Source organism: Dipodomys merriami, unplaced genomic scaffold (assembly GCF_024711535.1).
Source record: "Dipodomys merriami isolate MVZ:Mamm:240054 unplaced genomic scaffold, mDipMer1.0.p SCAF_3, whole genome shotgun sequence".
NCBI classification, from domain to species: domain Eukaryota; kingdom Metazoa; phylum Chordata; class Mammalia; order Rodentia; family Heteromyidae; genus Dipodomys; species Dipodomys merriami.
Window position 1 is genome coordinate 92,904,373 of NW_027204492.1, and position 12,506 is coordinate 92,916,878.

Consider the following 12,506-nt stretch of genomic DNA (forward strand, 5'->3'; position numbering starts at 1 on the left):
GCTACATAGTGAGACCCTGTCTTCCCCATAAACTACTATTTTGGGAAAAATACTAGGTGGTCAAAATATGTTTTCTAAACTACCGACTTAGGCCTTATGTTTTGTTTACATTGGTTCAAGATTAAATATAAACCTTTTTCTCTGAAATTATACCACAAGCGTTACAACTTTTTATGGTGAGTCATTGGAGAAATATGATTCAATAAAACCACAAAATTTACCTTTTTTAGGATGGGTCATTAGAGTAGTATTTGAGAAAATTCCCTTATAGCCAGCATTTTGCAAATATATCCTTTGTTAAGTGAAGTTTGCCTATACTTGTTTGGCTGTTGAAACAACATATTTTATTAGATTTGCTTAACAAGATCAATTAGATTCTTTCTGCTTGTCACTTCAGTTAGAAGTGTTACATTCTCAGAGTCTAATGTTAATCCGAGAACGATGGGGAGACCTTGTACAGGTAGAAAGGTATCATGCTGGAAAATGCCTTTCCCTCTCAGTTTGGAAGTAAGTAAAATTGGTTCTGGTAGGTTCACATTATGTCTTTGTTTTCTTTTTTTCCCCTTTGGACGTGGGGCTTGAACTGTGGGCCTGGGTGCTGTCCCTGAGCTTTTCAGCTCAAGGCTATCGCTCTACCACTTGAGCCATAGCGCCACTTCCTGTCTTTGTTTTCTTATACATCTGATTTAATATATATCAGTAGCTACATGCCTGTGGTAATATACTTATATGTAACCAACTACATAGAACATCCATAATTAACGTGCTTCTTAGTGTGTTATGTGTTTTACTTTTGTAGATATTTAATCTGTTTGTACTGATTGTTTTTAAAGTCTTGCTCCACCATCTTGTGGAAGACTGAAGGAATGGTGGAAGGGGTGAGAGGAAAGGAGAGATGTTGCTCAGAGTTCAAGAGGGCAGGGCTAGAGGTTGGCATGGAGCAACGAACAGGCAGTGAAGGAGGAAATTGGGCCAAAACCCTATAGTATCTAGTACTTCCAGGTGGTCTCCCATCCAAGTACTAATCAGACTGGACTGGATTCTATTTAGCTTCCAAGATCAGATGAGACTGAGTGTATTCAGGGTAGTATTTTAGAGTATCATTTTAGTATCATATTTTAGAGTATTATATTTAAAATATGCTTGTTTATGATTGTTAGACTTCTCTAGGAAACCATACAGGCATCCAAGTACAGAGAACAAAGAAGGGCTTTTTGCCAGGAAAGGGGCTGACAAGACCCCTTTTCACAAGGGAGAAGGGAGAATAAGTGCCAGCTATTGTCTGAGATGATCTTTATAACCTAGGAGGTTTAGGAGGGGCTAGAAGGGACTAGGAGATGGAGACCCTGGTATGGACGTGAGGGCCAGGGGCCTCATCATGATGGACTAGGATTTATGGCTGCTTGCAAACAGTAGATAAGGGGCCTGCAGCTGCCCAGACCTGAAAGTCACTCTAAGGGGTTCTTGCTGCCTTATTTGGTGGCAGCTGCCTGAGAGAGGTGCCATCCCAAGGTAAAGGGGGTTGGAGGCTGATTGCAACTGCCTTTATTACATGGGCCTAGTGTTGTCTAGGAAGGGAGCATGCCAAGCTGTGGAAAGGGGAAGGAGAGTGCTAAGTTGTGGGAAGGGAGCTCATTGGGCTAACAATGATAGTTTTCCATTTTGAATTATACTTTTTTCTTTTGTGGTAATACAGGGGTTTGAACTCATGGCCTAGGTGCTATCCCTGAGAGGAAGAGAGCATGCCAAGCTGTGGAAAGGGGAAGGAGAGTGCTAAGTTATGGGAAGGGAGCTCATTGGACTAACAATGATAGTTTTCCATTTTGAATTATACTTTTTTCTTTTGTGGTAGTCCAGAGGTTTGAACTCATGGCCTAGGTGCTATCCCTGAGCTTCTTTTGCTAAAGGCTAGCTTTCTACCACTTGAGCTACAATTCCATTTCCAGCTTTTTTGGTAGTTTATTGGTAATAAGAGTCTCATGGACTTTTCCTGCCCGGGCTGGCTTTGAACTGGCAATCCACAGATCTCAACCCCCTGAGTAGCTAGGATTACAGGAGTGAATTATACCTTTTAAAACTTAGTGTTGGCTGGCACTGGTGGCTCACACCTATAATCCTAGCTACTCAGGAGGCTGAGATCTAAGGATCATGGTTCAAAGCCAGCCTGGGCAGGAAAGTCCTTGAGACTCTATCTTCAGAAAAAAACAAAACAAAACAAAAACACCAGAAAACCAGAAGTGGCGCTATGGCTCAAGTGGTAGAGCGCTAGCTTTGAGCTGAAGAGCTGAGGGACAGCGCCCAGACCCAGAGTTCAGGCCCTACAACAGACCCCCCCCCCCAAAAAAAAAAAACCACAACAGCAAAAAGCAAAGCTGGAAGTGAGGCTCAAGTGGTAGAAGGCCAGCCCAGAAATATTGAGGTCCCAAATTCAAATCCTAGTTCCATTATAAACAAAACTTTGTTTTTAAGAAAATCAAAATCAGACTCTGCATTAGAGAATGCTTGAATGTTTGAACTTATCTTGATTGCTAATTTTTTTTTTGGGGGGGGGAGTCCGGTCATGGGGCTTGAACTCTGGGCCTGGGCGCTGTCCCTCAGCTCTTCAGCTCAAGGCTAGCACTTGACCACTTGAGCCACAGCGCCACTTCTGGCTTTTTCTGCTTATGTGGTGCTGAAGAATTGAACCCAGGGCCTCATGCATGCAAGGCAAGCACTCTACCACTGAGCCACCTTCTCAGCCCTAAGTGTTCTTTAAATTGCATCTTTAAATATATATAAATCACGTTTCGTATTGGATTACAGAATAATTGGATTACAGAACATTGAAAGCCTGCCATGCTCCAGACTTCAGCTAAAAATCACAATAGATTGTCTTTATTGCAAAAGTTAACAGGTTGTATTGAAAAACATTGCTAATAGATCTTTTTCTCTTTAGTCAACAGGTTCTTGGGAAAAAAATAGGAATAGCATCCGTTCACAAAGTTATAATTAAAATTGATGAGAATGATGTCTCCAAGCCTTTACAGATTTTTCATGATCCTCCTTTGCCAGCTTCGGATTCCAAATTAGTAGAAAGAGCCATGAAGGTAAAAGATCTCAATATTTTTTAATTTTGGTTTGATTAAATGAATATAACTTAACATTTATATTTAAACTTAGCAGGTTTCTTTCTTTTTGTTATTGTTGTTGGTTGTGGGGCTTGAGCTCTGGGCCTGGACCTGTCCCTTAGCTCTTCAGCTAAAGGCAAGCACTCTACCACTTGAGCTACAGTGCCACTTCCAGTTTTCTGGTGGTTTATTGGAAATAAGAGTCTCATGGACTTTCCTGTCCTGGCTGGCTTTGAACCACTATCCTTAGATCTCAGCCTCTTGAGTAGCTAGGACTATAGGCATGAGCCACCAGCATCTGGCTAACATCTTTCTTAAAATACATAATTTCTGAAACTCTTTGTGAAACTTGTTTTAAGTCACTGTTATGCTTCTGGTTTTTTGTTTGTTTGTTTGTTTTTGTTTTTGGTCAGTTGTGGAGCTTGAACTCTGGGCCTGGGTGCTGTCCCTGAGCTCTTCAGCTCAAGGTGAGCATTCTACTACCTGAGCCACTGTGCCACTTCTGATTTTCTGGTGGTTAATTGGAAATAAGAGTCTCATGTGAAACTTTCTTGCCTGGGCTGCCTTAGAACTGTGATCCTCAGATCTCAGCCTCCTGAATACCTAGGATTACTTATAGGTGTGAGCCACCAGCACCTGGCTACTTCTAATTTTTTAACACCTAAAATACTGTCACATAATTTTTAAGATATTGTGTATGTGTGTATGTGCACGCGCGTGCATGTGTGTATGTGTGCGTAGGTCCCAGAGCTTAACCTCTGGGCCTGGGAGCTGTCTCTGAGTTTCCTTGCTCTACCACTTGAACAACAGCTGCACTTGTGGAATTTCTTTTGTTAGTTAATTGGAGATAAGAGTCTTACAGACTTTTTCAACATAGTGTCTTGTACATCTTGTTACAATGGGTAAACCTATATCCTTATTTCAGCATTTTGTTATTTCCCTTCCCCTCCCCAAATTAGAGAAATGTATATATACAAGATGCAGGGCACTGACATCAAATACAGTGAAAACAGGGGTTATACTGTGGGGGAAGAACATACAAAAGAAACAAAAAAAAATCACATAGTACATTTTAAATACATTAAAAACAATAGCAAGAAAGAAAACAAACAGTTGTGTCCCTATCTTGGGGTTCATTTCACTTAACATCATCTTATATGGTCATATGAGTTGAAAATGATCTTTACAACTTGGCAGGGAGGGAGGAGTTGGGGAGGTAGGGCAGGAAGGGATGGTAGGGGATAAACAAAGGAGGAGCTAACAATGCTCGATAGGAAATGTACTAATTACTTTGATAGGAAATGTACTTATTACTTTACACATGTAACTATAACCCCTCTGTTCACTATTTTTACAATAAAAAACATATTTAAAAAATTCCAGTGACATCACCTAGGCCCTGAATTCAAGCCCCATAACTGACAAAAAAAAAAAGGATCAATAATTTACTAAAAATGTAGCAAAAATTCTTGAACTAATTAATTTGGTTCAGTTAATAAATTTTAATTGTGGATTTTCAAAAAAAAAAAGTCTTACAGACTTTTCTGCGCAGGCTGGCTTCAAACTGAAACTCTCCGATCTCATACTTCTGAGTAGCTAGGATTACAGCTATGAGCCACTGGTGTGTAGCTCTTTTTCTTTTTTAAAATGCCAGTAAAGGGGCTTGAACTGGAGGGCTTTACACTCTCTTTAGGCCTTTTTACTCTGCTGATGCTCTACCACTTGAACCATGCCTCCAGTTCCTAAGGTGTTCTTCAGTTAGAGTGGAGTGGTACTGGGAATTGAATTTAAGTTCTTGTGCATGCTCAGCATGTACTCTTCCACTGAGCTATGCCCCAAACTCATTTCATAGTTTGTAGTTTATTTCAGACTGCTATGTTGTTGATTTTTTTTGTGCCAATCCTAGGTCTTGAATTCAGGGCCTAGGCACTGTCCCTGAGCTTTTATTCCTAAGTTTCTACTATTTGAGCCACAGCTCCACTTCTGGCTTTTTTTTTGGTGGTTAATTGGAGATAAGAGTCTGAAAGAATTTCCTGACTGGGCTGGCTTCGAACTGCTATCCTTAGATCTCAGCATCCTGAGTTGCTAGGATTACCGGCATGAACCACTGGCACATAGCTACCGTCACATTCTTTTTTTGTTTTTTTGTTTTTGTTTTTTTTTTGGATCTGGTCGTGGGGCCTGAACTCTGGGCCTGGGCGCTGTCCCTGAGCTCTTCAGCTCAAGGCTAGCACTCTACCACTTGAGCCACAGCGCCACTTCTGGCTTTTTTCTTTTTGCTTATGTGGTGCTGAGGAATCGAACCTAGGGCCTCATGCATGCAAGGCAAGCATTCTACCACTGAGCCACCTTCCCAGCCCCTCATTCTTTTTTTTTTTTTTGGGGGGTCCGATAGTGGGGCCTGAACTCTGGGCCTGGGTGTTGTCCCTCAGCTCTTTAGCTCAAGGCTAGTGCTCTTCCACTTGAGCCACAGCGCCACTTCTGGCTTTTTTCTTTTTGCTTATGTTGTGCTGAGGAATTGAACCCAGAGCCTCATGCATGCAAGGCAAGTGCTATACCACTGAGCCACCTTCCCAGCCCCCCCCCCCCATTTCATTCTTAAGGTCTGGAATTTGAATACTGTAATACCTAATACATTAATTACAATTATGAAAATAATAAGCTTGGTTCCAGTGCCTTACAACTGTAATTGGAGCTACTTAGAAGGCTGAGAATAGGCTTTTTTTTGGGGGGGGGGGTCTGGTTGTGGGGCCTGAACTCTGGGCCTGGGCGCTGTTCCTGAGCTCTTGAGCTCAAGGCTAGCACTCTACCACTTGAGCCACAGCGCCACTTCTGGCTTTTTTTTTTTTTCTGCTTATGTGGTGCTGAGGAATCGAACCCAGGGCCTCAAGCATGTAAGGCAAGCGCTCTACCACTGAGCCACCTTCCCAGCCCCAAGGCTGAGAATAGGAAGATCATGGTTCAAGGCCAGCCTGGGCAGAAAAGTCCATGAGACTTTCTCAACAGAAAAAGCTGGTCAGGTAACATGTATCTGTCAGTCCAGATACAGAGGGGAGGCTTAAAATAAGTCATGGACTAGGTATAGGCCTAGGCAGGAAGCTAGAATCTTATCTCAAAAAGAACCAGTGTAGAAAAGGGCTGGAGGCATGGCTCAGTGGTAGGTTGACTGCCCTGAGTTAAAAAACAAAAAACAACAAGAAAAATCCCATCATGACTGAAAATATTTGTATGTATATATGTGTGTGTGTGTGTTGAGCTTTTAGCATCATACAAAGTACTTTTAAACTAAGTATAAGTTCAATTTTAACTTTATCTAAATTTACTTATGCTAACCAGTGTGATTCGGAGAGGAAATTCTGAAAGAATAGTACTACCTGCTCTCAGGCTTTTAAAGAAACATTTCAGTTATACATATGATTTTGTTGTTTTTGTTTTTGCAGATTGACCACTTATCAATAGAAAAACTTCTGATTGACAGTGTCCATGCAAGAGCTCACCAGAAACTCCAAGAACTGAAGACTATTCTTAGAGGCTTCAATGGGAATGAAAACTGTAGGTGTTTCAAATTGACATTTCTTCAAGGGTCTTTTTTAATATCACTTTTTGTTCTTGATATACTTATTGTGGAGGATGAACATTTCTGAATTTTAATTTGTAATCTACCACATTTGTGTTAATATTTCCATTATTATTTTTTATTTAGTTTTGCCTCATTTTTTAAATGTTTGCCTATCATCTCTCCTTAAAACTTTGTTCCTATCGAAATGGAAATATTTTAACATGAGTCATATTCTTTTAACCTTTTTGTAGTGATAAAGCAACATTGCAAATATTTATGTTTATAAAATAAGACTGAGCAAAGCAAAATTCATTTCTTGTCTTTAAAAATGAAATTTGGAATGTTAATGTATTAACAAGTTTTAAAATAAGATACATAGATATCAATACATAGTGAAAATTCTTCCAAGTATAATTACCCAGTCAAAGAGCTTTAAGACTCATTTAAAAGCAAACCCTTTAATTCTATGTGACAAGTATATTTACTATCTCTAATTTCTTTTTTTTCCCTCTTGAATATGGGGGTTGGACTCAAACTTGTGATTCTCCTACCTCAGCCACTCCTGTGCTAGGAATACACATTGTGTATCAACACAGTCAGTTCTTACACTTGCTTTTGACCATACCTGGTATCCAAAGTGCAGAGTTTAATAGAGATGCAGTAGGTGAAGTGCCTTAAAAATAGGATGCTAGTAGCATAATATACTGCTTGTCATCATTACATACCCCCCACTCCATTATTCTTAAAGAAAAGCAGCTTCTTAGGTATATACTAGTAACCCTGGATTAAAGCCACTTTGAGAAAAGTAGATAAAAACACTGAAGAAAAGACAGGAATTCAGAAAAATTTACAATGTATTTTCATTCAGATAAGTTCTGTTCTGTTACAAAGTAAACCAACTAGAGTTAACTACAATGTATTATACATTTCTAACTATGATACATTGTAGACGTATTATACCTCAGGAACTGATACATTGTAGTTACCTCTAGTCAGCTAAAGCAAAAAAAAGCTAAGAGGTTTTTGAATGTTCTTATCATGAAGAAGGTAAAAAGTTTGATCCTGACTTGCTCATTATACAGTGTATCAAAATGTCACATCATACATTATTTTGTGTCAAAAACTACATGTTCATTCAAGGAAAGTGAAAAAGAGATGAAAAAGAGGGTCTAAGACAAGCCAGAGGATTAACTGAAGTTTTAAAGAGATTAAAAGGAGAATAGTTAAACAAAAATGCAAATATGAGTCTTGAGCCTTAAAATAAATTTTTGCTAGAAATACGGTGAATGTATTATTGTGTAAATCTATTTTTTGGTGGAGAAATTTCCACTAATTGTCAGCATTTAGTAATCTTATTTATTTGTTTATTTATTTATTTATTGGTGCAGATCCTGGGGCTTGAACTCAGGGCCTGGGCACTGTCTCTGGGCTTTTTTGCCAAAGACTAGCACTCTACCACTTTAGCCACAGCTACACTTCTAGCTTTTTGGTAGTTAACTGGAGATAAGAGTCTCACAGACTTTCCTACCTAGGCTGGCTCTGAACCTGGATCCTAGATCTCAGCTTCCTGCAAAGATAGGATTACAGGCATGAACCACCAGTGCCTGACTTAATTGTTTTTTGTTTTTTTGTGTGTGAATTGTAAGAGTTCTTTATGTGTTCTGGATAAAAATCTCTCGATATGTCATGATTTGCAAGAATTCCACCCTCCCTTTTTTTTTGGTGCTGGTCCTGGGGCTTGAACTCAGAGCCTGGGTGCTGTCCCTGAGCTTTCTTTGCTCAAGGCTAGCATTCTACTACTTGACCAAAGCTCCACTTTGGGCATTTTTGGTAGTTTAGTGGAGAGAAGTCTCACAGACATTCCTGCCCCTGCCAGCTTGGAACCTTGATCCTCAGATCACACTCTGCTGTGAGCTACTGGCACCGAGCTAGCTAGCTTGCTTGCTTGCTTGCTTGCTTGCTTGCTTTCCTTTCTTTCTTTTCAATTGTCTTTTCATTTTATGGTATCATTTGCAGATAGACATTTTTTTGTTATAATGTTGATCAGCTTAATCTATTTTTTATTGTTGCATGTACATTTGGTAGCATATTTTAGAATTTATTTCCTAGGCCCATAGTGCAACTTTTTTTTGGCCTGTCCTGGAGCTTGAAGTTGGCTTGGGTGCTGTCCCTGAGCCTCTTTGTGCTCAAAGCTAGCACTCTACCACTTGAGCCATAGCACCACTTCCAGCTTTTTTGAGTAGTTTATTGAAGATTAAGAGTCTCAAGGGGACTTTTCTGCCTGGGCTGGCTTCAAACTGCAATCTTCAGATCTCAGTCTCCTGTATAGGTAGAATTACTGGCATGAGCCACCAGTGCCGGCTCTTAGTGCAACTTAAAAAAATATAATCTTATTGCTGTTATTAATGTGTACAAAGGGGTTACCACTTCATAAGTCAGGTAATGAGTACAATTCTTTAGGGACAATGATGCCCCTTCTTTCACTTTTCTCCAGATTCCCCTTCTTATCCTTGCCCACAAGTTGCATCATTTTCCTCATCCTTGGTGCAATTTTGCCACACATTTAAAAGAAAATTAATAAGGAATCAGACTCTGTTGCACTAACAAAGGATACAAATGAGAATGAATTTGGTTGAGGTAGTTTGTGTTCCCATGTATGAAAATAGAACAATGAAACTTGTTGAAACTGTTTCAAGAAAGGAGGAAGAAAGTAAGAAAAGATGTTGAGGGCAGGAGATTGATTTAATACATTTGTATATGTATGGAAATGTCACAATGAAACCCTTGTACAGCTAATACATACTATTAAAAATTATATACTAAACCTGAGGTCATGCAGACCTATGTCTTAGGAGTTTCATTTAGCTCAGTTTTGGAATTAATTTTTGTGTATGATATGAGATAAGAGTCCAACAGCATTCTTTTGAAGGAAATATGGAGTTGTCCCAGGAACATTTGTGAAAGATCATTTCCCCCATTTTTATTTTGTCACTCTTGTTGCAAAACTCCCCTTTTGTTCTAAAGCCTTGAAACATTTTTCAGTCTTAATTTTTCTGATTTTTATTTTATTTTATTTTTTTGGGTACGGTCGTGGGGCCTGAACTCTGGGCCTGGGCGCTGTCCCTCAGCTCTTCAGCTCAAGGCTAGCACTCTACCACTTGAGCCACAGCGCCACATCCAGCTTTTTTTCTTTTTGCTTATGTGGTGCTGAGGAATCGAACCCAGGGCCTCATGCATGCAAGGCAAACACTGTACCACTGAGCCACCTTCCCAGCCCCAATTTTTCTGATTTTTTTTTTTTTGTGGGGGGGTCAGTTGTGGGGCTTGAACTCTTGGTTTGGGTGCTGTCCATGAGCTCTTCAGCTCAAGGCAAGTGCTCTAGCACTTGAGCCACAGCGCCACTTCTGGTTTTCTGTTGGTTACTTGGAGATGAGTCTTCAAGGACTTTCCTGCCCGGGCTGGCTTTGAACCATGATCCTTAGATCTCAGCCTTCTGAGTAGCTAGGATTACAGGCCTGAGCCACCGGTGCCTAGCTTGATGTTTTGTATTTTTAATTCTTCAAATATCAAAATTCTAAAACTTCGTTTGTTGAGATTCCAGACAAAAAGAGGTTTATGATCTTTTGATAGGTTCTAGTTTACTTGAGTCTTACTGGACTTTCCTTCCTGGGCTGGCTTTGAATCACAAGCCTTAGATCTCAGCCTCCTGAGTAGCTAGGATTATAGGCGTGAGCTACTGGCGCCCAGCTTTAGCAGCATTTTGTAGTGATATTGTTGCCTGAGTGGCCAGAGAATCCTGAGTTCAGCTATGTACTTTTCAATGCATGTAAAACTTATTTACATGCTTTGAGCCCCTTCATCTCTTAATTCTATACCAGTGTGCTATAGCAATGGTATCAAGCCTTGGGTTGTTGAGCAATGTGTTTGGGGGACTTTGATTAATTAGGAAGTAAAGGAGAAGCTTTCATGTAGAGTTGGTCTCCAGTCCTGCCTTAATTGAAGCATTCCAGAAAATAAGGACTGATAAAATAGTCTGTTATTCACCATTTTACGGTATTGTTTGTTCTTAAATTTTATATTTGTGAATCTTTACTCTTCAGGTAGTCGTATTTGAAGCCTTTTGTGGTGGCAAAGTATGCTTTAGTAAGATCCTTTCCTGAAGCTAGGCACTGGTGTCTCACACCTGTAATCTTAGCTACTCAGGGGGCTGAGACCTGAGAGTCAAAGTTCAAAAGCCAGAGGGGGCAGAAAAGTCTAAGAGTATCTCCAATTAAGCTGGATTGGAGATAGGGCTTAAGTGGTAGAATACCAGCCTTGAGCACAAAAGCTGAGCAATAGCTCAAGGTCCTCAGTTCAAGTCCTGGTACCAGCAAACAAACAAGCAAACAAACAAAAACCCAAAACCCCCAAAACATCTTTTCCTGAGACCAGGGACTATATATAGTTTGTTTGTAGAATCCCTTAATGTGATTGCCCCTAAACGAGGGGTATTTCTCCTACCTCATAACCAGAATAACCCGAGGAATGAGTAACTTAGGGGTTGGAGCATTTCAAGAGCTGGCTAGGAGAATGCATAGCTGCAGGTTTTGGAAGCCTAGATAGCAGTATGGTTTTATGTGGGTGGAAATGGCTCAGGGGAGAGGAAGCACAGCATTTTGGAGAGATCAAAATAGACAGTGCAAGGCACTAGAGGTAACATATCGATATGGCTCAATTCACCATGTTGTCTAATTCTTAGAGGAGCCAGGGTGTGCTCCTTAATATTGAATTCCACCTGCTAGCACCAGAATCTGGAAAAGGTCAATTTGGAAGTTCTGACCCATACAACAATCACTAATTGGGCTTAGTTGCCTCTCCATTTCTGTAAAGAAAAAGAGACATTGACTGTCATAATATATATTCATAGAAAAAGAAATAAAAATATTTTCGTAGGACATTATCTTCTGATGCCTTGCTTTAGATTGGAATTGTAATAACTAATTATAATTACTACCCTATTGCTACATTTCTTTGCTTTAAAGAATACATTTGTACACAGGTAGGAATTTTTGGTGTATAGAAATGTTTCAAAAATCAGCACCCCTACTTCAAATCTGTAAGTACTTTTTATTTTATTATTTAATGTAGTGAGCTTAGTAAAACATTGATTTTTATCTAATTTGTCATACTGATCTTGAATTACAAAATAGTATAAAAGAAATTGTGCTTTTTTTGTTCTGTTGGATGTTTTTATTTTTCAGGTGAAACTTCTACTGGACCTGAATGTTAAATATTCATATACAAATATATATTAGATATACTTGAAAGCAATTTATGTTCATCTAAGTAAATGTCTCCTGCAATCTTTACCTTATTAATTTGATAATTTGTTTGTATAGCTAGTACCAGTGATAACTTCACTCATTTGAAATACTACAAATTCATAAGATATAATGATACTTCTTTGATTTCATAAAGGAATACAGACAATGCATGTTTTTGTGTGTGCCAGTACTGGGGCTTGAACTCGGGGCCTGGGCACTGTTCCTAATATTCTTTTGTTCAAAGTTAGTGCAACCACTTGAGCCACATCTCCACCACAGGCCTTTTTTTTTTTGTTAGTTTATTGGAGATAAGTGTCTCACATACTTTTTTGCCCAGGCTGGCTCAGATCTCAGCCTCCTGAGTTGCTAGGATTACAAGTTGGAGCCGTTGGTGCCTGGTTAACATTCATTGAACATTGCTCTTTATTTGGTCCTGGGCATTAACTCCAGTGTCTTAAACTTGCTAAGCATGTGCTCTGCCACTGAGCTATACCTCCAGCTTTTGCTTTCTTTTTAAAAGTACTTCACAAGTTTGTT

The 12,506-nt window shown here is 39.6% G+C and overlaps 1 protein-coding gene across 6 annotated transcripts in view; it reads left to right on the forward strand.

Annotated features, from left to right (window-relative positions):
* The window catches only part of Med14 (mediator complex subunit 14), a 98,592-nt gene that overhangs the window by 18,501 nt on the left and 67,585 nt on the right, over positions 1-12,506 (forward strand). For 3 of the 6 annotated variants that reach the window (XM_070040617.1, XM_070040622.1, XM_070040618.1), the window contains exons 8-11: positions 375-507; positions 2,936-3,086; positions 6,548-6,659; positions 11,705-11,761. In XM_070040617.1, the coding sequence (XP_069896718.1) occupies positions 375-507; positions 2,936-3,086; positions 6,548-6,659; positions 11,705-11,761 (453 nt within the window). The remainder of the gene's footprint in view (positions 1-374; positions 508-2,935; positions 3,087-6,547; positions 6,660-11,704; positions 11,762-12,506) is intronic. The other 3 variants (XM_070040619.1, XM_070040623.1, XM_070040621.1) reach the window with 1 other exon arrangement.